Below are 26,836 nucleotides of genomic sequence, written 5' to 3'. Positions count from 1 at the left end.
CTTAATATACTTGTCAAATGTGATCACCTAATGCATGAAACCTCGAGCGTAATTTTGTTATCCTTCGTTTTATCTCGTTTCACAGAATCCCCTCTGAACTTCTCTTACGCCGCAAACGTTAAAAATATACACAACGAAGCATCATCAACGACGATACAAATGAAATAAAAAAAATTGCGATGGAGAGCCACGTCAAAGGCTTAATTCTAGCAGAATATCTTCGACTTTAATCAGGAATTTAGGTCCACGATGTATACGAGTTTCGAGGTTCACGACAGCTTCAGATTGTAGGTTTCTACGTATAAGAGGCGATCCTGGTAGTCGGTGCGTGGGTATTGCTGGCAAGAACAATTGGATTGTTGTAAGAGGATATTTTTATAGCTTTATGCACGGCATTTTTAATACGGATGAATAGGAAATGGGAAGTGGCGGCGAGGGTCGGTAGTGGGAATTCTGGAAAATGGCTTCTATACGCGTAACTCTGAGATTGGCCTTTGTTTGATGACCGGGGAAAATCGGTGGCTGTGAAACCGTTTTGCTTGTTGCAACAAGCAACTTTGCGCGCTCCTATACGCCTCTAGTTAACACGTGCGCTCTCACAGCTACGGGCTTTGTTGATCCGCTACGTTTTCTTGGTAAACAGCTCTAGAAGGAAAGCGTATCGGCGGGAAATTTTTAAATAATATCATGGAAATATAACGCATATTTCGCAAAGAAATCATTCACAGGCTCGATTGTATTTAGTATCTCGCCACCAGCTATTTTCCCCGCTCGTTTACATAATTACTCGCTCACGCTAGCAATGACCCATATCGTTTCCGCTCTATGAACAGTTTCCTCAGTTTCGTTCATTTCTACGATAAAGAGAAATCTCTGGAAATAAATTGGAAATGTTCAGATTGCGATAATCCGGCTAAGTTAATTATAGGAGAAATCGAATGGTGCGTTTGTCGAAGTTCTTCGCTAATTTCCATGCGATTGGCGGCGAAAATAGAAAAAGAAGCGCTATATACGCCTTCTTGTTCGCCAACACGTCAGTACGTGTCACACTACATTCTCCTGACTGGCGTAAGCGGCACAAGTGGCTTTATACATACATATGTATGCAATGTAAATAAGCGTGTACGTAATGTAAGCGGCGCGCAAAAATACCCGTAATACTAAATTATCGGTACAAGCGGTAGCGAACTGCGTTGCCGATAAATCTGCACTTATTTTAATTAATCCCGTTAAAGAACGTGAAAGTCTTGCCACATTGCCAACACCGTGTACCCAGTCGAAGCGTCTTAGGTGCCGATTGGAATTTAATTTAGACGAAAATACAAAGTTATTCGTCCGTGTAACCGTGTTCTGTTCCCTTTTTAACAGATAGTCCAAACAGAATTTATTATCGACGTTGTATCGTCGCTTCTATTATTTCTTTCCTGCTACCTGTTAAATTCGTAAGCGTTATTATATCTCGCATTTTAATCTACGATTTCGAACGGTTGTATAAGTCTTGTATAAGTCTAAGGTTGTATGAGTCTCTTTTATTTTTTGATGGGGAACTGGTTACACGTCCTGGAATCTCATAAACGGAACGAGTTGGATAAATAGCAATAGAAGGCACGAGTCCTCGAGCAAAGATCCACGACTCGAGATGTTCCTTATTTTTGTTGCAATTATAAAGATAAATATTCATCAAGCCGCTTTCGTACACGTGCCGCCATCTGGGGAAATGCAATAAACATTTGAAGATGGCGCTGCGATAGCTTTTAGAATTTGAAGCAGTTCGAATTCGCGGTTTCGTAGTCGGAATAAAGCTTCTTGCGAAAAAAGCACGAGTTATTACGAAACATTAACGAAGTGGTTTGCAATTGTGACAAATTGTTAATCTATAGATAGAAGAAACACATAAGTAACTTTGAAACAACGAAAATTTCCAGGAATAATACATAGGTGTGTAACACTTACGTATATATATGTACATTTATCTTCGTTGTAGCCTATTTCGATTATATAGTAATTGGAAGAGATTCAAAATTGCAAGACGAGATTAATGAATAGCCGATTAAATTAACATAAGGATTTATTGTCTAAAATTTCATCATTTTATATGTACATAGATATATACAGTATTTTATACAGTATTCTTAGTCTTTAGTGATATTTTTAAATCTGAGTTCCATGGAAAGAAACGCTTTCATGTTAGGATCTTGTACTTTGTCGATGATTAATTTTTGCACGTCCACTTCGCTTTCTTCAAGTACCGCGCTTAATTTTTCTGCGTATTGAATCCATACGCAATTTGCGCATCCGGACATACAACAATTTGTGGGTTCTGTCAAGTCGTCTATCGACGAGACACTATTATCTTCGTTCTTTTCTTTTTCTTCGGATGATAACACTGATGGTGTTCCATTGATATATTTTTTGGATATGGAATATATTTGTTGACAATTACATTTTTGGTTTCTGGCAATTGATCGAAAAGGTCGAGCTACGTTCATTCCTGTTAAGATTCTACCTTGTAGATATAACTAGTTGTAAAAAAAGGAATACGTAATAAGTATTTAATGATAGAATCGATGTTAGTTGTGTAGTTAGCATTAACGATATACAATAAAATGTTTTAATGCGATAAATTATTAAATAAATTTGTAAATGGTTGATCGAAATGTTTAGTAAAACATTGGACATTATCTCCTAACCTCGATGGCCACTGCAACCATAGGCGACAGATAACATAGACTTGAACTTGATGAATTCTTCGTGTCACACGTTTAAGAGCCCTCTTACGATTTTAATATAACTTTTGACATTACCGACTTGGTAACGAAACGCATCGGCTAAATAAAGAATTCTGTACCTCGTTTGTGCTACAAAATATTATATAAATTGTTAATAAATATTGTTAATAAATATTATATAAATTATTATTTAAATTGTGACAAACCAGATGATAGGGGTGGATCATACATTTTATTTTAAACTATAATTTTATAGACTTAATATTCAAAGTAGCTTATTCGCATTCACTTTTCGAGAATCATCGTAGTAATATTCATTCGATACGACGATACAACGTCTGAATAATAATTACGGTCGAACCGTGTTTCGACTCGTATATACATACATACAACATCCGTTATTATTTAGTACATCACGTCGTGAAATATATTCGCTGTTTCTATCATAATTATGTAATAACTTTCCTTCTATAATCCTCCAATAATCTTTCTTCAATTTAATAATTCGTTGTTCAATTTTTCACTAAATTAACATATTAAAATATTCTCGTTGATTCGTTAGTATTAAAATAATCAAAACTTAAATTGATCACATTTAGTATAACTGCAACAATGTTATTTTATCTTTATCTACAATTTCTTTTGTTTTTAGTTACATTCTATAATTGAAAATTAAATACATATTTTTGTAATCAACATTCTAAATCAAACATAAAGTCGCGCGTTCAAGCAGACGACGCGACGCTACTGTAGCGACCACGTGAAAGCTGTGTCTCGTTGTTTATCGTAGGAAAATGGGTCGGAAAATTCCAGGAAAAAAGCACAGAGGCGTAAAAGATCCTCTTAAGCAACAGGCAAAACGACTGGCAGAGTGAGTTGTGTGTTAGATATGCTTTATTCTCGAATTATTTACATAAGTTAGTGAACTGCCTATTATAGGTTAGAAACAAAGATAAATGCACCGCCAAAAAATGCAGACGAACAAGCTATACCGAAAACTTTAGAAAGAGTAGTGAAATTGAAAGAGGCAGTGAAGTCAGGGAAGATAACCAAAGTCAAGAAAAAGAAAAAGAAGAAAAATGCCCTCATATCTGTTGGCAATAAGTTGTGCTCTAAGCCTTTACATCCAAAGGCTAAACCAGATAAAGTTGTTCCTGTATTTCAACAGAGACCTGGTGAAAGTGAGGATAGATTTTTGCACAGAGTTAACAGGGATACTTACGCCTTTATTAATGAAACTGCCTTTGAGAGGAAATACAGTGTTCAAGTCAATCGAAATCCAAATACAGGAGAGATAGAGGGGCTTTCGAAATGCGAGAAAACTGAGTTAGATAAAATTGACATGTTGAGGTCAAAGCATAAAAATATTAAAAAAAAGAAGAAAAAGAAAGATACTGATGAACCTAAAATGAGTAAGTCAGAGAAGAGGAGAGAGAAATTGAAATCCAAGAAACAAAAACAAATAGAAGAAAAAGTAGATGAATTTGATACTTTTAAAGATCAAGTTAAATTTGGAGAAGTTGCTCATGAACCACCTCAATTAAAAGTCAGGCCAAAACATGCTGACAATATAAGTACCTTTAAGGTAAAGTTTTTAATACAATGTCCTTTTTAGTTATATAATGCTAATAATATTCGCTTATTTTTTGTTACAGCCTGGAAAAAAGAAACTGCTTCTTCATTCAATACTTAAAAAGAGTGAGAAGACAAAAATGGGGACTAAGAAAACAATAGCCATAGATAAGTCAGGAAAACGCAAGAATCTACCAGTTGGAGAAAGGAGACAGTTAGAAAAACAGCAAAGTGATGTCATAGCAGCATACAGAATGTTAAAAGCACAACGGTCGGCTGACGTTAACAACTAGGGTATGTAAATAATTAAAAATTATGAAATGTTGTGTTTTTATGTATAAGTTTTTTATATCGATGTATGACTAGGATGCTATGAATCATTTTGTTGTAATCGCGAATTTGTTTATTTTTATTTTAATAAAATGTACAATTCTTTCATAATATATGTATTTTTGAACTTAAACATCACATTCTTTTTATACAATTATACAATTATTAGGGTTAACATGAAAATAGATGTATATATGTATATATATATATATTCTCATAGTCAAGATTTCTGTGCAACACATTTATAGGTACTAAAAATTCTTCCATAGGGACTAGTAATAAAGATTCATTGTTATTAACAAAAGAAACAGAACAAATTTCTAACAGTTCTTGCATTGAGTCAATTCAGATCATCTTTTAGCACCAGTGCAGTGTACTTATAAATTTTTTTAAGCTACCATTCAATATACTCTTTAACATTGATTTTATCCAGTAGTCCATACAAATGGTTCTAATCTATCCTCTACTGGTAAAAGATTGTTCAAAGTTTCAAGGCTCTCCAGAGTTTGATTCAGAAGAGAATGACATTTGGTTAGTTGTTTACTAAGCTCGTGTACTTTGTTCAGTTGTTCAGCAAACTTGGCAAACTTTTTTTGCCTTTCTGTTGCTAAATTAAGTATCTTTGTCACTTCTGGCTCGATGTTGATACATAGAGTAGATTGTTCAGCTGCGATCATTTGAGCATTAGTATTAAGATGATGTTGATACCTAGCACACAGGTTAAACAAACCAATGGGATTGAGTCTTTCCAGCACCTCCGGATCTCTGACACCTGGGGGCAAATTGAGAGTGCCACGCATGATAGGTAGGAACATGGGAATACTTTGTAATTTAACCAGATCAGGATCTTTGTCAGCTGTTGGATCTTGCATAGCTGGTTTCACTACTACTATGTTATGGATTTTATCAGAGGTAGTTTTTCTGTAATTAGAAATTACAAATTTATTATTCAAATAAAATATATTACTGAAAAATAAATTTTTAAGATAATATGTTACCTGTAGCTACTGGAACTTAAACTATTTTTACGTCTAGATATATCTTGCCCACCAAAACTTTTGCCTCTATATAGCTGTGACTGTTTATTTGTCATCTTTGGTGAATCTCCAATAGGTCTATTCACAGTGTAAGATATATATGGTAGATCAGAATCCGAACAAATGCTTGCACCAGGACTGGTACATCTCGGTGGTGTGTCTTCTGGTACTCTTTCACGATTTGGTACACTTTTTCCACGTCTCAATGGTATATTTCTTGTCCTGTTAGCGCTAGCGTTGTGCGTACCACCTTGAGAGCTCTGTTCCGATCCCATCCTATCTGGTTCTTTTAAAATTTTCCTCTAATTCTTTCGTAAAAATCACATTAAATATATACACACTTCTCTAACAATCTACATTAATCTGTCTCCACAATGAAAATTTCGTACGGTTATTTTGTCATTAACGATACAGACAGTTGATGTCAGGAATAATTATATCAATAATCGTCATGTTAAATTTAAGGCCATTTGACGTTGCTCGTTCTTGTATGATGTTTTAATTAACGCCGCGTTCGAAGTGTACATTTTTGTTCATCTCACAATTAAGGAAGTTCATAATAATTAACAATGATAAAAACAATTTTTTCGATGCATAATAAATCTTTGATCGTGCCTTGATTACGTTGTAAAATATTACTTAAATAGTAACAGTATCGAATGTCGCTATAATACAGTCACTCCGATATCAGTTTTCCGCTCCTATTGTCAAAAAGTCATTTACTTTCAATCATTGATTGTTCATGCGGCTAGATTTCACGTGTCGTGGCTGTTCTTACGGCGAGGACGCCATCTGTTAAAATTGTTCTCGAAGTTGAAAACACGGAAATTGTTTTTGCTCGATAACATAATTTCCTGACATAATTTTTACGGATAGAATATATAGAAGAATGTAAGTATTATATGTTTTTCTTTTATTTTTGAGCGAATTTATTTCCATTTTTAATTTTAACAAAATAGTATTTATAAATCAAAAGAGTGATATTTTAAAGAATAAAAGCTGCAGTACATCGAGTACACGATTTTGTTTTCGCCGTATATTTCGAAACTTTATTTAACGTTTACTTTATTCTCTGGAAGTTAGTAAGAGCTGTTAACACAAACATACGTTTTATTATCGCTTGGGCAGCGATATATAAATCGCTGGGCCGCTGACACGGTTGATCATCGATTTTATCGGTTCCATTTTCGTATTTCCGACAAGTGTTGCCTAAATCTTTGATAACAGCCAAACACGTTGCAGCTGCCTTATGAATAGATAATAATCCTTTTTTTTCATATCTATTTTTTTTCTACACAAAAAATAGATAAGAGTATTCATCTCTTTTTCGTTAAATATATAAAAAAAAGATACCCCATTAATATTTCCACGAACCGCAAAATTTATCCTTATCCAAATCAAAGAAATCTTCTAAAAAAGGAAAAAAAAATTGTCTTATCCTTTTCAACAAAATCTCTACGAGATAATTTAAATATATTGAAAGATTCGCTCCATGGTTTTATTAAACCGTAATATTGGCCGGTATTGCGCAACATGGAAATTTTCACATTCTACTATGGGTGCAACGATCCTTATATACCAGGTTTGGATTTTATCCAGACTTTCCTCGCCTCGTGTAAGTTCGCCAAAGATATCAACATTAAATTTACATTGATTCTCGGCGTGACGCCGTGCATACCGTTAGGCTTCATTTTTCCCTAAGCCTGACACCAGAAGTTCGCGTTGCTGAAGCGAATTCTTGTGCAATCGCGTTTATATGTCAACGAACGACATTTCCTTCGCCGCTGAATCGCAGAGTTATCGGCCATTCGGTGTTATGCCCCGTACGACTATTACGTATTCGTGAAGATTCACGATTTACATTCTCTTATGTTCTCTTCCGTTTATTTCGTAACGTTTCTTCGTTCATAGGATTTAGTTTATAATGCAATTAATAGTAACGCAGTTATCGATATTTGCTTCGTTACAATTAAAAAAAAGTTACAAGTACGTACATTTTCTATGCGATATCAGAAACGTGAGAAATCTCTTTGGTCCAGATTTGGATCAAATTTCGTGTTGTTATTTTTGTATTTATCTTTGGATAAATCTATCACACCGTTCTGAGCCGAAAAACCTTTATTGCACTTTCTTGCAGGCCCTTTGGATTCGTAAACCTCCTTTAATTTATTCCATAATTCATGTGAAGGTTTGCAATGCTTCACATGACATAGCTCACTCGAACTCATGGTAAGAATAATATCGATTCTGGCTTTACCATCCTTTTTATTCCTTAAAGAGGTTTCATCCGCTGCTTCAGGTTCAATTATTGAACCATTCGCATATTCCCACAAGTCATCTTTAATGAGTATTGCTTCCATTTGCAATTTCCATGTGTCGTAATTTTCTTTATTTAGCTTTCCAATACTTAAACTCGCCCCGCCTGACATTTTTATATTGTTTTGATAACTGTATTATCACGTAAGCAATTATTATCAATATCGATCACGCACGTTTTTTTTTTGTTTTTTAGGTTATCTTCTGCGCTCCTCGATATTATTATTAATAATATTTTCAATAAAATAATAACCTGGGCCCATAAGCTGTTATTATTTCTGTATTTAGAGATAGGACCACAATAGCTATTATTTTATTCTTTTTATAAATCTATCACACCGTTCTGAGCCGAAAAACCTTTATTGCTCTTTCTTACATGGGCTAGGGATAAAAACAAAAGAACATCTTAAACCTATCGATTAAATCTAGAACTATTTTCTAGTTACTATTTATTGTAACTAGCGCATCTGTATATGGATGGCAAGCGCAAACTCACGTTGTTATTTTCTACATTTCGTAGACTCGTAGAATAGGGAAAAATAGTAGATGCGTAGTTCATCTCCGTTGAAATTTTCGTGTAAATTTTCACCTGAACCTCCTTTGAAATCTTCACAACAACCTTAACATTGGATGAGGACTTGGGCGAAGGAGATCTAGGTAGAGGTTTCGCTGAGAAAAGTACGTACGTACCTATTTTTGGCTGTTCTTCAAGTCTGCGAAGCTTCATCCAAGCCGGAGCCGGACCTTTCGCGATCCTCCCTTGTTAGTTACAATGCCCTACCTGGCATTCTTCCATTTTTCAAGATACATCGAAACACTTGAAGTTGCTCGTTTTATATCTCCAGTAAAGTTATATTCTACAGGCTGTTACGAAGCAAGGTGAAAATAATTTTAATTAAACGAAGAAACACGAAGGTGGCACGAACAAGGTTTCTGGTTCTTTTCAGTTTCGAATCGAGGGGTGGGGGGTGGGGGTTAGAATTATTTTCTAACCGAATTCCGAATTCTTCGTTTCATTGTATCGTTAAAACGTTCAGTTTCACGGAGAAACAGACAGCATGGAAAAAGGTAGTCATAGATCCGATAAAATGTTGGAATTTAGTGGATGATGATGGACAGCTGATACGTTTATTTTCGACCTTCGAGCATTCGCTTTCCACTTTCGTCGCGATTCGCGGTCGCTATTTTCGTTATTAACAGCGGCCGATCGGAAGTCATTTAGAAAGCGCCGCGGCTTTTAGAGAGAAAAAAAGAATACGAAGCCAGTGATTTTGTATTCGAGTAGCGTATCAACTAAGCGTCCGGTTGATATAACGATTCCCATGTATCGAGTAGAAAAGCGATCGGAAACGCAGTTACAACAGATATACAGAAATTTCTATGAAACGCGCGACACGCTTCACGTTTCATCGCGGCGCTTCCTCTTCGTCGCTTCCCGTGATTTTTAACGAGCACTCGTTACCGAACACTTTCTAACTTATTGACGTATCCGAGCATTATCTTCACGGACCACGACACAACCATGGAAACGGATGGTCGGTCGTGTTTCTTATCGACGTAAAATGAGTGTGCACGAATTCGAAACGCCGGACCATGATTCTTTAAATACGGGCCCCGCAGCCAAACTTTCCACGTTGTTGTCCCCTGGCAGCGTAAAAATTCGGTAATTTGCAAATACACTGTAAAATAATACATTTGTAAATATTCATTTGGGAAGATCGTTTCCTCCTGTTTGATATTCCGAGGTTCTAGGGTACTTGGCTCTCTCAAATAGTTTTCTCCATCTGAATCATTTTTTATGCTTCCTATATTATTTGATTAAGATGGAATTAATCGTTATTGGGTGTCTTTTAAGATTCTATAATTTTAACACAAGAACTATCGATAGTTAAATATATAGATAAATATGGTCTTTAAAAAATACATAATAATAGAATATTTTTATATTTTTCAATTTATTATTTTCTTACTGAAGGAACATTTTTGGTATTATTAGTCCATCTGCGACCATGATCGACCTAAATGAGGGTTGACACATTTATAAAATTGTAGAATCAGTCATTTTGACTGCTGTGGTATTTCTAGTGTTGACAATCTAGCGATCCAGTGATCGGTCCGGAATTTTCCTGATAAGTGATATCATCATATTGAACGATACGCGGTAAAAATTTGAAAAACGTGTGGCAAGTTGTAGAAAACGAGGAAACTGGTTAATTGGGGTTCGATAAACAGATTGCAGGACCCTATTACATTTTGACTGGTATTGGTATAAGTAGCCTTGATACAATGTTCTTTTGAACTATGAACACATAAAAAACAAAATAAAATTCATTATACTATTCTTTTAATTATCGTTACGAAAGTCATTACATCATTACGGGAAAAAGATGTGACATGAAGTAAAAATTTTAAAATGAAATTCTAAAACCAATCGATTTGACTGGTGTGGTAGTTCTAGTGTTAAGAGATCTTATTTACAGATATCTATTTCGAGAAGCTTTCAGTCGATTTTTATTTTTAAGTTAGACAGTTATTAGATCGATAAAGAGTGTTGCAATTTGCCACGCGTGTTGATTATATTTGAAGAAAATACAGGGTAACCCTGATGCAACGATCTTTACCATTAAATTGTTATACAGGGTGGTTGGTAACTGGTGGTACAAGCGGAAAGGGGGTGATTCTACGCGAAAAAGGAAGTCGAAAATATAGAATAAAAATTCTTTTTAATTTATTTTTTATTTTTTTAAAAATCTACAGTAAGATCCGTTATAACGAGACGTGATAAAGTGCACGCGTACCGAGTGAAAATTCAAAGTCGATTTTCTCGAAAACAAAGCCTCAAACGAAAAATGTTTATTCTATATTTTCGACTTCTTTTTTCGTATAGAATCACCCCCTTTCCGCTTGTACCACCAGTTACCAACCACCCTGTATATTTCCCACCATGTGTCATTGTTAATGGCTGCTAAATGACTCGCGTTGTTCTATTCACCCGAAACAGAAAAATCAAAGATAATTTCAACTTACATAAATGTACTTACTATCCATACTAGAATAAAACAAATGTGTTTCATCATATTAAAAAAAAAAAAAGAAAGAAATAGCAATGACGAGGAACGACGATATAAAAGCTTCAGCTTGTTCAGACGATAGAAAAATGCATACTATCACAGATATTGAAGTAACTTTATTACTATAGACGATAGAAAGACATCAATTTTATAGCGTAACGTGATACAACGCGCGACCTGTTCCAAACGCACAATTTAGAAGAAATCTGTTGACTCATTATTAAGATATCATAGCAGCGAGTATTGCGCGCAAACTTACGCCAAGAGGCACGAGAGCAAATGGAATATGCATGCATAAGGCGGTGATGTCTCGTGCAAGCTGTTTCAGATTCCAATATTCCTCTCGAGTGTTGCTACAGTTACGGCCAGACGCGGTACAAGCCTGAATTCTCGAAAATTTCGAACTTCTTGACGCGTTCTAGCTCGTGGTCCGGTTTTTTAATTTCACGTTTCTGGCAAAGGAAAGAGAAAAAAATATACTTGACCGGTGTTTTCGTGGCCGGGATATTCCTCGTGAATAATTCATCGCGGAATTTCGTTCTGCTTCGGAACAATCTCGCGATATATACATACAGCAAGGAGGGGGGGGGGGGCGGAGGGCACGGGGAGAATCTGAAAAATTGTTATTTTCCTCGACTGTCGCGAGCTTTTCTTTTCTGTCTCGTATCGTTGCCATTTTTCCTCCGATTATAACTATCTAATCTTTGTTCCCGTGTTCACAAATGCACACAAACACTTGCAGAATCTTCTTACAAACATATTACGCGTCCTGTGTGAAACATTTGTAGATGTTTGTACTCGTACAATTTCGAATCAATCTGAAAACGTGTACGAAAGTTATAGGATATTTAACGTGGTTATAAACTTCGCGCGGATCATCCAGATATTTGCATAGTTAATTATTCATCGTATTAACGATATTAATATTTAATCGGGCTATCTTTAGCGATAATCGAGTCGTTTAGAAGCCATTCAGAAGGCACAGCCACCACGTAACTCTGTAAATTGAAGCAGAAAAAAGTGGCGAACAATCGTTCAAGCTCTCCTTGTATTTTGCTATTAACCGTGTTATCTTCTCGTTATAAATGAACTTTCAAATTGAATATTAATTATGTATCTATTACAACGAATGATGCATTTGAAAAATTTTAAAAACAAAAATAAAAATAAAAGGTGGAGTTGATCAACTTCAGATCACCCGAGAGGCTCATATCCTACATGTACATACGTATATTGCACACATACACTGACTTCTTACCAAGCGTATGTTTGCAATGTTTGCTGTGACTTTTAGATGTATAGATTTTCAAATTGGCTTTAAACTTTATTATTATTAATCCTGATGGCCGTAGCTCGTTACGATAAAAATAAAATTTCAAAATATCTCATACATACTTATACATGCTTATGCATGAAAATTTTCTCTTTCGTGACTGACCAAGTAGCTGTTGGTTTATCAAATTGAAAACAGATAATATCTTTTTAAGCAACGTCAACCTTCTCCTGCAGGCTAATGGTACAACGAAGAAAAATTTTATCGGAATAAACGGCTCGTTGAGTGGTTAAACGCTGTACGTGTAACAACAGTGTTTGCCATCGTACGAAGGTAAATTGCACGTTATTACATCGTCCACGATTCTAGTAACATTTTTTGCACGAAAACGGTGCTTGCGCTGATTACTGAAATTACGCGTGTACTCGTAACACGTAATACGTAATTTCGATACGTAATTTCCATGCTTTTAGTTTGTTCTATGATTTTCGTTATTCCCTTTGCTTCTTTCCGCTTCTTTTTTCTCCTACTGTTCACTCCGATGTTTGATCATATTTCCTTTTTCGTTTTTCAAATATTTCACAACAATTTTTCGCTGGGAAACGTGAAATTCAATTATTAACGAAACGATTTTGAATTTCAATGAAACGCGCGCAATCTCTTGCGATTCTTTGAAACGGCCAGCGTATAATTTGATAATATTTTCCACGTATAAGAACCTCTTATACCTTTTTGTAAGGAATGATAAACTGTTAATTCATCGTCTAATCGTTTATCCTCCTCTTTCTTCTGTGTTTTTTACGTCAACTTTTATCTTAAGTTGATTAGCGCGTTATTGTTTGTTGGCACGTGCATGTTATTTTTATAAAACGCGACTTCTTGGACGCGTTTCACGTGTCGGTGGGCAGTTTCACAGAGTTATTCGCAATCAGGGAGAATAGAGGCAGTTCCCGCGGCCATTTCTCGCGCGATCGTTTTTCTTTTCTATGGGCAACGATACGCGTTACCTTCTTTCGCCAGTTATTTATTAATCCCGCGCACGGTAACGCGAATTTCAAGAAAGGAGCGTTTCGTTCCTCGTTCCGGCTTCTCCGGCACTGGGACACGTTTGAATAAACAATCTCGTTTCCCGACGAATTTTTCTTCCTCCGGAACTTGCCACGTCGGGCCGAATTCTTTCTCTGTGACAAACGTTCTGCAACATTTCTTCTAGTCCCGGTCAATTTCGTCGACACGCGTTCCTTCAAATGTTGAACACCTTGGACTATTTAACTAACTTTGAATTATCGTCGTCGACGACAGCTTATCTGAAATATCGTCGAACGAAACTAGACTACGAGCAACATAAACGTAAGTCAAACAAAAATTATAGTTTCCACAGTCGATAGTAGCAATGATTATCGCTAGGTTAGAAGCTTTTATGTTCTATTACGTTAACCAGCCGAGAAATTATCATCAACTTTTTGCAGTCGAAATGACACGAAATTTAACATTCTCCAGGTTAATTAATTAATACGTAGCTTTCCGTAGCCACTAGATTTATTGTTCATTGAATATTCACAACCACAAATTTTCCGGATGTTCTTTGCGATCTTCTCTACTCTTAAAAGCAACATCCGCCCCGAAACTCGTCAAAACGACGAATAATCCAATAAACCCTAAAATCACCGAAACACCGTAATCTCGGAGAGCATCGTCACGCTTCACAGCATCCGCCCGAGGTCTCCCAGAGGCGATTTCCGCGTTGAAATCTCACGTAGGATGCCATATCGTTTGCCCATGATGCCGGTGCACGTGCGTTGGGAAGGCAGGTTGGAATAAAAATGAAAATTTCGGGTCAAGGCGAGTGTTTGTCGGACGGAGTTGACACAGCGATATCTAGGTGGATCGACGACGGCTACCGGCAAAGTCTCTTTTAAAAACCTAAAGAGCGGTCGTGGTTGCTCCCTTGGAAGTCGCAATCTCCGGATAAAGATCGTCAGGAGAGAACGCATCGACGTTGGCGGATGAGAGAGCGTGAAAGAGGGAGACGATCAGCGAATATGGGGTTGAGAGAGGAATAAGAAAGAGAGGGCGTGTGAAGGGTTGCGCGTGGCATAGGGGAGGGGTATAAAAGGCGGCATTAAATTTAAATTGCTCGTATCCCTGCGCGTCTAGCGCGAAACTTCAAGAGGTAGCGTCATCAAAAAAAAAGAAGAAAAAGGATGGAGAGACGACGACGTTTCGTCGTAAAAAGACAGTCGCGATGTGTATCCACCTGTCTCATCCACCAGAGATTACAGCTCGAAACGCGATACCGCTATCGAACAGTCAGATCGGAATCACGATTTTATTCCGTTTGCTCGAAGGATTCCTTCCTCTTCGTTTTCCTTTTTCTCCAGCGAACGGACAATGGTCTCCATCCTTTCTAGAAGTTCATTGGGAATTCTTCCTGGTTGTCTCTGGAGGATCTCTGTATAGTGGGAACGAGTAAATTTAAAAATTGAAGGCGGGAATATTTTTATTTATCTATTTATTTGTTTGGTGGTCGATGGGTGAAGAATTTTGACATTTAGGTCGATTTTGAGCGTAAATATGAAATGCTTTGGGGATATAAGAACGACGATGTTGCACAGTCTGATTCATTAACACGAGCGTTTTTATCGATTCTTTATGAATTTGCTGTTTTAGTAATTTTCGTGTCAGGTCAACATACAGTGGCTGCAACAAAATATTTACACGTATCCCCGTTTTTCGATAAAGCGGTTTTTATCAGCTTCTATATTTCGTTTCTGTAGTGTCTTGCGCAATCGTATGAAAATACTACGAAACGACACGAAATTTAGTATTCTTGAACGTAATTAATTAACACGTTAATGCTGTAACAAATACAGCGATGCGTAAATATTTTGTCTGACAATTGTATTTATCGTTGGTCGAATTTTCATTATATCTTCTATTATACAGGGTGGTTGGTAACTGGTGGTACAAGCGGAAAGGGGGTGATTCTACGCGAAAAAAGAAGTCGAAAATATACAATAAACATTTTTCGTTCGAGGCTTTGTTTTCGAAAAAATCGACTTTGAATTTTCGCTCGGTACGCGTGCACTTTATCACGTCTCGTTATAACGGATCTCACTGTAGATTTGTAAAAAAATTAAAAAAAAAAATTTTTATTCTATATTTTCGACTTCTTTTTTCGCGTAGAAACGCCCCCTTTCCGTTTGTACCACCAGTTACCAATCACCCTGTATACTATCAAATAATTTCCCTGTTAAATGTGTATGCTATATGTGTACGAAATAATAATTTACAAAATCCATTTCCATATGTAAATACTCTCGTAAAGCTTGTCACGTTTTCTTTTACATAGAACGACTATGAAAATTTCTTTTTTCCAATTTCGTCATCTTTTACATTCGTGCAATGTAGCATATGGAAAAACGTGTGGGTACAACTTGCAGGGGATGTTCGTGAGCGCCAGGGCAATGAAAACAGCTTACATACAAAAATGTCGGTTTTAACTTTCACACCCTATACATATCTGGATCGATATTATACAAATATTATAAAAGCAGACATACATTTACGTGTCGACTCGGTTTTAAGATGTCAGGTATGAAGAATTAAGCGATTTCTCTTGAAACGTTCCTCGATCTAAATGCTTATCATCGATTCGCGGAAATTTACACGCACGGTAGAATTCCGTGGTAATTGCTACCCGTGTCATAATAGCAAATAATCATAATCGAACGATTGTTTGCGAATACCAATGAAAGAACGCATGCCTCCCGCCACTTACAATTTTTATCTCCAAGATCTATCGAACGATACTTTCCTTCTTGTCCTTTTCTTGTTCTCCTTCCTAATACATTTGCCGCTTTAGTGAGATTAAACTTTTTTTTCATTCTTATCCAGCGTTATCAGTGTGTCAATTTTCATAACGGATCGTTCCAGAAAATATTTTAACGAACGTAAACACCGTGTTTATTCACGTGACGAAACCTGGCTGGGAAAATTTTTATCCATTGGTAACTTTCTCTTTTAATTGCGGTTCCCATTATCTTCTTCCTTTCTTTCGGTATACGCCGTGATTTTTATATTTTGATCTCAAAAGACAACAAGAATTCGTATTGGGAAAATTTCATACAGCGCTCCGGTACACGCACAGACCCACGAAACTACTCCAACACTTGCGAACGTCTGTAACGAATGTATCATGTGTGTTATACGCAATATTTCGAAATTTCATTAGCGCTGATACGAGACTCGATTATCACGTTTGTTTCGGTACAGTTTGCAACAAATCTGGAAATGTTAATATTAACCCTTTGAATCTTAGTGACGCATATATACGTTCGATATATTTTTATCGAACCCAGCGACTGTTTATTCGCGGTTTTCTTGGGTAATTATTTATTTTAATCATTTAGGTATGAAATGTAGGGAGGAACTCGACCTTGGTCCCGATACTGCGGCTGTGCGTTGATTGGCGGCTTCTGAATCATATCAAATTAATAAATATTTGTTTGGAAATTTTTGCTTTCGTCGAAATTCCTCGGATTCAAAGGGTTGATAAGCTTCGGTATTCAGTGGGACCATTTTTAACACCTGCTATATAGTTAAAGTGGCTGTCGATGCTGCTTATTATACATACTAATTTCTGCTACGTGGTATACTAATTTTTTTATTAAATATATGTCTGCGATAAATATATCGTAACTTCTGTATAGCATTTCCAAATTAGTTTCGAAGCTGACCGATGTAATTATCACAGTCGTGTCTCGTTACAGCGCTAATGAAATTCCAAAATGTTTTCTATGGCACACGCAATAATTGTCGAGATACTTTCGGGAGCCGGTGTAAGTTACCCAAAGAGATTATCGTTAATTGGAATCCCAAGCAACGTGAAATACTTTTATTGGAGCGGAATAATGTTGGTAAGATTAGATCGCGGTAAAATTCGCAAAGTTTATGCGCAGTGCGCGTTCGAACGTCTGTAGGGAATCTTGATCGCTGCTTGGTATGCAGACTAGTTTGAGCAAACATTAAAATTTCGTCGAACCGGTCAAAAATTTGGCCGCTTAGGGCTGTTTGCCTGGCAGATCAGCATAAGAATCTGTCGTTCGTGCATCTTCTACTCCTTTCTTCCTTCTGTCTCTATTATACTGCTTGAAACGGTGCCTAAATGCTGACTCATAATTTATGGAGTTGGTACAGCCGATGTAATGAAATTCTTCTCTCTAGGAACATAATTCAGTCATTCATCGGAAAATGGTGACGTCTGTAATAAAAAATAATCATGCGTCAGATCGAATACTAAATTCATTCGCGGTTTCTTAGAAGCGCGCATTATGCGTTATTAGCAGTTTGCGGATGTTTGTATTTCACACTTTCACGAACGTAATTAAAGAAATGGAATCTAAGTGGAAACTTGTTTCATCACCTGTATATCGTAATAAGCGATCTACATCAAACATTTTATAGATTTACATACGTTTTTCCAATTATCATAATTATTAATTATCGTTTCAAAAATGCATAGAAATCCACGGTCCAGTTATTAGCTTCGTTTAAATCTACACCACGATCAAGTAGTTCTTCATCCCCCTATTTCCCTATATAAATACATGTGTCGTAGCTTTTGTACGAGTATTTTTTTTTTTTTTTTTAATTCGTACGAGTAATTTTTACGATATTCTTGGAAACGTGTACCGCGATAAAATGACAAGGAACTGATTACTCGAGCGAATATCAACGGTACGAAACACAGTCGGATCACTTTGGTAGGAAACCCCTTTCGAAAAGCGTTCTTTCCCCCGGAAAGGCTGTCGTCCTTTGTCCGATTTCAACCGTCGAAAAAGACACGAACCCGGTGTAACTCGCACGTAACGATCATGAATCGTCGAGCAGAAGAACAAAGGAATAACACACGAAGAATCGAGAAAGAAGAGAAGAAACGCGAGGAGCGCAAGACGTCTCGATCGCATGGCACTTAATGGCCAGCTGGTAATTGAATTTGCAACCGTGCAGGGAGCTCGATCTTGCACGTTCCTTTGTACGGCTCTTGCACTCTTGCACCGGCCCCTGCTCGAGTAGACATTCCGTTTAAGAAGGTTTGTCCGAGAGAGAGGCAGACACGACGAGCAGGCTACGTGTCTTGTCTCGATTCGATCTTCGTCGTTCGGGTCAAGCCGTTTGCATTTACTACCAGCTCTCGCCGTTCGAGTCGCGTTTCGATCGGCCAGAATCGTCATCCGGACTCGAGTTATTCCTTCCATTTCATCGTCGGTGGTGCTGGTCGACTAGAACAACCGCTCCGGTATTAATTACGCGGCCGAATCATCAGCTCCGTGCCTCTTCGTCGATCGAGATTGCGAGCTTAAATTGATTAACGACTCGCGACTGGATATACCGACGGAGATTGTCTCGGTTCACTCGGGAGTTGAGCAGAATTGTCGAGTTAGGGGATGCAGCTGATATTGTTTGCACGAATATGCCAGCGAAGCTTGCAAGGATTTCCTTCGCTCTTTCAGATTCTTCTCGCAGAGTTTTAATTGTTCGTGGCGAGGAGTGTTTGTATGGTTTCGTTGTAGGCTTTCAAGAAATTATTCTGAAAATATTCCGAGACGCTTGTCAAGGTGTTGTCTACATCGCACAGCCAAACGTCTAAGGGTTTTCCAGGAGAAATACAAATTCATTTCGAGGAAATCGTCATCTGTGTAGGAAGATGCGTATTGACGAACGTTATGTTAGGAGAATCAATCAAATACGGATTTCTGTATTTATCTTCCTTATATATTAGCAGCAATATCAGTGTATGTGTACTAGTGGTATTAGAAAGAAATATATTAACGATATTGTCTCACCGAACTACTCGTACATGTAAAAAAATTCATTTCACGCTCGTGCACGTTCAGCGAGGGTTGTAATTATTTTCTTTGATCGAAAACATGGATTTTAGACGAACTATCCTTGAAATTGGAGAATTAAATATTCTTTCGCAATTTAATGAATTTATACCGTTTGTGACGTACACTTTTGTTAATTTTTGCATCGCTCGTTCATTAACCACGAGCTTTTGTATTCATATCTGACATGAAAAATATGCATATCAAAGGGGATAGCGACATAACTTGTGTATATATATATTTCTATCTTAAATGATAATTTGTCGATGAGGATTAGAAATTTTCTGAAATGGAAATCGTACGGAATGTTCTATTTATATGTAAAATTTCAAACCCTGATCCACAAATTGTCATTCAAGATAGAAATAGAAACTGTTAAACATTTCTCCAATGTCCAATAGTAACCAGACTACGAATATTTATGCAAATTCACAACCTTCTAAGTAGAATGAAAGAAATGGAATAGAACTAAAAATCTGAAACCTGGATAGAGGATTATAATAGGTATGATAATTTGAATACCTTATTGCTATGAACAGCATTCTATGTATTTTCGAACCTTCAAATTTTCCCTCCCCCCTTGTGGACGAATAAAAATCCGCAGTCTAACAGTCGACGCAATAATTTGATAACTTTCACTATAAAGTATCGACCATTTCCGATAAATCCAATTCTAAATCTAAATTATCAATAGCCAGGCCTGCCTTTCATCCATTTCTTTCTAACCATAAATCGCGGCGTTTAACAACGAAAAATACACTGCGACTTCCTCCCACTCCTGCAACTAATAAAACCGAGAAGTGCAACAGAAAAAGGAAGAAGGGTGAAAAATATTCCCAATAGATTCCGATTTATTCGAACAATTCGAAGCCATCGTTGGCGATGAGTTATTCTACGCGAGCTGGCTGCCGGGGTGGGGGATTGGAGCTGCGGGTTGGGGGGAGGGGGGAGAAAGGGCGCCCTGCTCGGCGTCGCGGCGTCAGTGAGCAGCGAGCTCTCGTCGCGTCAACATTATCTTGCTACGGGTCTCCCGAAAACACTGCTGCCACGTGCTTGCTCGCGCCGCGTTGCTTTCACCCGATTATAGTTCGCGCGAATCAAAGTTCCGGGCATCGAATCGTTACCGCGCCGAAACATCGTGAACAGGTGCATCGACGCGTCCACCGAGTCGCGTGCTGCAGTGATCCCTGGAAAAACCGGATCCAACCTTTCGTCCAAGTTTACGAATCGAGCCGAATTTACATCGAATCACGGTTCGTACTCGCTTTCTTTTTCGGTATATTCATTTCTTTCGATTTTCCTACCTGTCTTGCTAATATGATCAAGTTTCAGTCTTGTTTCTCGTGTTGCTGCATTGACGCGATTAAATCGCGCGCATTTATTGCTAATTGGAGGTTTTACGAGCGCGAGTTAAGAAGGAGTCCGAGGAGAGATTGGTATTTTGTTATTATTTAATAATCGTCGTTTAGTAGTAATTAATGGTAATGAAGATTGATAAAGTAATATAGAAGCGCACACAATGAATATAAAGCTCAAAGTTGATATCCGTATACATTACGCGTCTTTCACCACCACGTATGTCATGTGCTCCAGGTTATATATCGTAGATTATATTTTCATTCGTTGCTGTCGCGAAATACAATTTTATTCTCTGAAAGATTCGAAACGTTCGGTCGCTACTGTAATTTGTAAAGGTACGTAAAATATTCAAAGTGTAACAGTCGATGTATGCACAGCTCCAGGAATATTTTACATATCTTTGAAAATTTATACGTATTCGTGCATTAAAATGTCCACAAACATGTAAACATTCTCAGTGTCTATGCGGTTTACGTCAACGTAGAACGTTCAAATAAAACAAACAAGAAAAAAAGTAAACACTTGGCGTTATTGCGCTCTGTTACGATGAACGATGATCGTTAAGTGGAACAATATAAATACCGACCTGGAGTGTTTTCATTTTTTGCGTTGGTTCATTGTTACGATTGTTCGAGAAGTAATATTCGTGATAACGCTTATCTGAGCGATAATCTGAGTGAAAATAATAGGCGGTCGCGTGTCCGTTTGTGCCAGTAGTTTCATGACTTTTCCTCTAGTCTCGATCGAGATCGATGTTTGCTTTTACCTGTTTATCGTTTCGTGTTAATTCACGATCGTTTTCTGCGCGCTAGCTTTGGAAGTTACTCGTGACGTAACAGTTTCACGGGCTCTTATTAGTCCGATAACACGATGGATTACATAAATCTGCGAAATGTCCACTAACGATGTTCGTAACGAGCGTTCAAGAAGCGGCGATTTGTAAGGAAAACAAATTTCAAACGTAATTTGAAGCAACCTTGATACCGGGCGCCTTTTATCTCGTTTATCTTGTACATCATTTACGAATATTTCCGTTCGTTGCAATCGGATGTCTGGAACAGCGCAATAGACAGGTGTTTCCATGAAAGGGACATTAGATCGGCCAGAAGCTGCTCGCGGTTTCTCGGTGCAAGAGCTGCCGGCAATTATAGCGTGCATTTAGTTCTAACACATTAATTGGACTCGCAGGTTTGAGAAAGAAAAATACTACATATTATTCTTACATTATACGTTCGTTAGATACTAATTTGAACAATTTATAGCAAGATTTAAGAAATCATAATCCTAGGATTATGTATTTTTATATAGATTTATTGAGTAACAGATGCACATTGTAGTTGTAACAAAGTAATCGGAGCTACAGAGTTGTTTCAGAATGCAAAAGACTGTATGTATAGTGAATTTTCGTTAGATACTAATGTGGAAAATTCGTAATGGAATTTAAAGAAAAGCTCAAGTGTCATGTACAATGCCTTTATGTAAAACGTACATGTATCTGTGTACTATGATTGGGAAAAATATTAGCTTGTCGAAGAGTTTGCTGTGAAACGTGAGAAAAATTTACAGACGATAGATAGCCATTTTATTAAACAGTCGATGTTGCTATTCTGTTTCCTTTGCTTTCTGTCTTTCTCAGCGATGAATAATTTCAAGTGGATTTTGCAGGGTTGTAATTTGGTTTTTGCCATTTAAAAAGGTCTTGTGAAGACTGGCGTATGATGTGATAGATATATGTACGTATGCTGTATATGATAAACGAGACAGGTAGAATTCTAACATTTTTTTTTTTTTTTTTTTCTTGTGATCTTCGTTGATATACGAGGCTTTTAACGGCGCCTTGTTTAATCTAGAACTAATTTAGAGTTTTTCTCGTTAACATTCAGCCGGAGGTACTTGGTTGTTTCAGAAGAAGTTTGTAATAAAATAATAATAATTATGTTCCTGAAAATGCTACGAACTTTCGAAACAAGCTAATAATTGATGCGTGCGTTCTGTTCCAAACTTTACCAATGTAATCACGATAGTCCGTGTCTCATTACAGTGCTAATGAAATTTCAAAATGTTTCGCGTAACATACGTAAAATAACGTTGCACGTTCTTGCCGTATCAAATCCCTAATTCTTTTTCTCTATAAATATCTTTATGTGTACGAACGCAAAAGTAACACTTAGACAAATATGAAGACTATGATCAGCGAAACTTCCCATTTTCACCGGGAAGCGGCATGAAAATTTGTCACGTTGCACCAATATCATCTTTGTAATTTAATGTTCCAGTTAAACGTGCATTGTTCCATATTCCTATGAAATTGTATAAATATTGTCCTAACGATCACACCCTTTCAACCTAACAGTTTCTCTTCGCTCTCGGTTATGTCATTAAAATTCTCCTCTGTAATCATAAGTTACCATTAAAATCAGAAATATACTCGTCACGCATTTCTCCTTTGATCTTCGTATATCATAGACAATACCTTACAATGTTTGAAATATATTTCACAAGCATCTTAAAACCGAGATTCGGCAAATTTATGAATCCTTAAGACATTCATACGTTTCATATGTTACAGCCTAACGTTTAAATATATTTTCACGTGGCGGTCGTACGCTCTTATGTAATTCGAATGTATTTGACAAATTCAACCTTTTGGCAAGGAAAATACCTTGCTGCATAATTCCCGCAAGAAATTATAGAGTAGTCTTATTCGTTGATTCGATAGTTCTCGTGCTAACATTGTCGTAAAGTAACGGAGCGCTTGGTTGCGTAATGACGGTAATTTTCACAGCATTTGCGTGATGATAAGACAAGACGTTGCCGAGATGCGCTCGGACGTTTCAGAAATAGAGACAACAGACAACTAACGTGCTTGCGTTCCACTAGAATCTTCGGAAACGATGCGTTACGATGCGCACGTTAACGAAGGTCCTGCGAAACCTTCTCCTGGACCACGAGGAACAAGACGAACAGGTCTCGAGTTTCGGAAAAGTATCTCGTCGGTAAATCGAACCTCGTAAATCGTCGAATCTCTCTCTGGCGAGAACTTTTTGACCGGTCGCGTTGTAAACGAGCTGATTTACGCTACTTTTTTAACTCCGTGCTCCGAATGCTTCTTTACACCCTACACTTTCGCAACTTCCCACCCCCTGCGTCCCTCGATATTTTTTTTTTTTATTACACGATATTTTATTTAGACGATGGTATTTCTTTTAATTGGAACGTTGGATGCAAAGTTTCAGCTAATCTGAAAATTTTATCGTAAGACACTTGCTTGAAACGATGATACTTCTTTTAAGTGGGATATCGGACGTGAAGTTGTGGGGGCTAGTCGAATTGGAAAATTTTCCAACTTTACTTTTTTAAAAAATGGTATTTTTTTAAATTCGATGGTTGAGTGAAGTTTGGGGTAGTTGGATCCAAGTATTGGCTTGGTACGAGAGTAATATCGTTTCGTGGATTTTGTTGATCATAAGAAACCGCTGGCTGAATTTCTAAGTTGTTGTTTAATTGAAAAAGTGATTTATATAGTAGTATAAATGAAACTTATTAAAAGAGAGAAAGTGGTTTCCCTGAAATCTAATAATTTACAATTCATAAATTCTTTTCAATTACAAAGTCCTATAAAAGTCAATATTCTCATTGGCATTCTGCTGAATTATTTATGTAAATCTCCGATCGAGACATTTAGCAAGGAACAGACGAGCGTAATTTTTATAACGAGATAACAATGTTTATTGAATAATAATTTGTATTCGATAATATTTGTATTCTCATGAAATTCATTAAATATGCTTATACTTTGTTCATTTCTACAATCATATTTATATCTAACGATCGTACGCGTTGATATCTGATTTAAAGATTAAAAAAGGATGTATGGAATTCGAATTTGTCATAAATAATCACGCGAGTAATTTGAGATGATTTATCTCTTTCAAAAATCTTGATTACATTCCCAGCAATCCAATGCCACATTCCACCGGTGTAAGAGCTTAATATAGAAACTTAATATCAATTTTTCTAAAGATCGCGCGATTGGATGGGTGTCCGGTTTCCATATAGTGAAATGCAACGTGAAACAGCTTCGTCATTCGCTCGTAGCCACGTATAGTCAGTTGCATAATGACGCGATTAACGTCAGATGGTGGCGCGCACCATTGTAAGAGTTCGTGAAAGTCGCATCTCTGCTCTAGCACGCGACTATTCTATCTGGTGGAAAAGTGAAAAGTTCTAAAGGTCGCATTAGCTCGGGTTATTTAGTCGAGCGTTGTTTAAATGCTAGCCATTGAACCATTATCTTGCACGAGTTATCGGAAAAACGTTTTCCTCGCCATGCTTCGAACCTTCGAACAGCTTTCGATCTGACTGGAAGAACCTGCGTTTGAAAATACCACTTGCTAACACTTGCTGGTCAATTAAAATTTTATGAAACTTCTTTCTATAAAATGGCTATGATGCAGATGTTAATTTAGAAAATTCTATTCTGCCAACGAAGTTATATAAAATAATGTAAATGCCACCGAGGAAATCTATCGTTTATTTATTTTGCTCTATTATTCTATGATATAGTAATTATTCTATAACGTTGAATAGCTGGTATATCATTATATTTATAGTTATCGTTATATTATCATATATATCGTACGTATTGTTTGTTTAATTGCTGAGTATATTAACGTCATATAAACTAACGTCGTGTATAGTAATGAAAATACTAATACTGTTACTATGCAATTAATGTCTTACGTAACGTGTGTTGACATGTTGTGTAAATGGTTGTCAACACATGTTATGTAAACTAACATTATATATTTAATTATCCCTACTATCCTATGGCACACAACATATCAACCAGTTAGCTGTTTTCGACGAGTATACTCGTCATGCGTGAAAAAAGATAAAATAGTCATTTCGTTACAATTTAGTTCTATGTTTTAACAGCCACGAATACTCTGTGTTTGACGAGTATACTCGTCGTCGCTTACCTTTTACGAAACATTTTAGGTACGCACTCGTCAAAAAGGTCGCAACAACCAACTGGTTAAGCATTCTAATATTTTCTAACATTTCAGTAATCGTAAAAACTTCGCGAGAAACAGTATTCTCACACATAAAATGATTTTCCATATATTCAAGATCATTCTCGTCTTCTTTTTCAGGAAGGAAATGCGGTGAACGTTCGTGAAAATCGGAATAAAGGGAAACGCTTGAAAACGAGCTCGTCTGGTAGAAGTCCCGATCTTCGAACGATCGACGTCTTCCGTGATCGAATAATCTACGTGACTGGCCACGTGACTGCCGCTCTGCAAACAGGTACGTGAATGAACATTCTCTCTGGTTTTTCTTTTTACTTGTTGTTGTTGTCGTCGTCGTTGGTATTTTACGAAGTTTTACGAAGAGAGAAGAACGACGTTTCGCGCGATAAAAGTGAAAGCAACGCAGCGGGCAACCGTGAATTTGACCGATCGATTGGTTTTTGCAATTTGTCGCGCTCGATGGTTTTCATTCTTTCCTTTTTTTTTTTTTCTTTCTGTCCGAGTGATTTTGCTTCTAATTCGTCGAATCTCCTTTTTTGCCACGATTCGATGCTTCACGATGATCGAGATACCTGCGAGGAGCATCGAATCGGATTCTAGTTCGATTAACTTTTTGATTCGAGGCTTTGTTGTTTCTGTAACAAATTGCCATGGATTTGTCACGATTAATATGACTTAACACGTTTGTCTGATTGTTTGACAAGTTTATTTCGATCGCCACTGACAAGTTAAAGTGGCAAACAATTTCCAGTGCCAATAGGCGAAGATGTTCGATAGAAACAAGCGTATTTGTATTAATTTTATCACACGAATTCTATGGATTTTCGACGTTTAGTATCTTCAGGTTTGATTTGGGCAGAGAATGGACTATAGAAAACTTATTGGATTAATTTGTTTGTTAATGTTTGTTCGTATATTACGTTTTGATCTTTTTAAATCATTAATTCGCTCTTGCAGTCAATCTTTTACCATCTTCCTATCGCATATAACCTTAGTATTATTATACTAGAATAATCAATCCTTAATGTGTATTTAAATATACTCTTAGATGACTATAATTAAAGTAGTATAACGATAACGTGAAATAGGTACTGTATAAATAAGTACAGTAATTTTTCTAAAAACTCATATGTACGTAATTTTGAGCAATTGTAAAAAAGAGGAAAGAAACTGAACTTCGTCGTTCTAATGTTAGAAGCTAAAATAAATTACTCGCGAATTTTTTA

General features: G+C 36.9%; 3 protein-coding genes across 4 annotated transcripts; 1 reads left to right on the top strand and 2 right to left on the bottom strand.

Annotated features, from left to right (window-relative positions):
• Positions 1 to 1,747: 1,747 nt before the first annotated feature.
• Positions 1,748 to 25,887, top strand: LOC117242974 (coiled-coil domain-containing protein 137). 2 transcript variants are annotated; one of them, XM_033510055.1, is made up of 5 exons: positions 1,748 to 1,938; positions 3,447 to 3,600; positions 3,669 to 4,314; positions 4,385 to 4,595; positions 25,734 to 25,887. In XM_033510055.1, the coding sequence occupies exons 2-4, from the start codon at positions 3,524 to 3,526 to the stop codon at positions 4,592 to 4,594; spliced, it is 933 nt and encodes a 310-aa protein (XP_033365946.1). In that variant the 5' UTR covers positions 1,748 to 1,938; positions 3,447 to 3,523; the 3' UTR covers position 4,595; positions 25,734 to 25,887. The 2 variants fall into 2 exon arrangements, with proteins under 2 accessions (XP_033365946.1, XP_033365945.1); XM_033510054.1 differs by having other exon boundaries at positions 3,382 to 3,600.
• Positions 2,051 to 2,771, bottom strand: LOC117242976. The gene is made up of 2 exons (XM_033510057.1): positions 2,691 to 2,771; positions 2,051 to 2,519 (listed from the first exon to the last, which is right to left on the bottom strand). Exons 1-2 carry the CDS (start codon positions 2,709 to 2,711, stop codon positions 2,133 to 2,135), a joined length of 408 nt encoding a protein of 135 aa, XP_033365948.1. The 5' UTR covers positions 2,712 to 2,771; the 3' UTR covers positions 2,051 to 2,132.
• On the bottom strand, positions 4,732 to 6,412 carry LOC117242975 (BLOC-1-related complex subunit 5). The gene is made up of 2 exons (XM_033510056.1): positions 5,630 to 6,412; positions 4,732 to 5,552 (listed from the first exon to the last, which is right to left on the bottom strand). The coding sequence occupies exons 1-2, from the start codon at positions 5,941 to 5,943 to the stop codon at positions 5,057 to 5,059; spliced, it is 810 nt and encodes a 269-aa protein (XP_033365947.1). The 5' UTR covers positions 5,944 to 6,412; the 3' UTR covers positions 4,732 to 5,056.
• Positions 25,888 to 26,836: the final 949 nt, after the last annotated feature.

This window comes from Bombus vosnesenskii, unplaced genomic scaffold (assembly GCF_011952255.1).
Source record: "Bombus vosnesenskii isolate JDL3184/JDL3185 unplaced genomic scaffold, Bvos_JDL3184-5_v1.1 scf7180000013265, whole genome shotgun sequence".
NCBI classification, from domain to species: domain Eukaryota; kingdom Metazoa; phylum Arthropoda; class Insecta; order Hymenoptera; family Apidae; genus Bombus; species Bombus vosnesenskii.
Note: the sequence above shows the minus strand (reverse complement) of the source record. Positions and strands in the feature narration are given on the sequence as shown.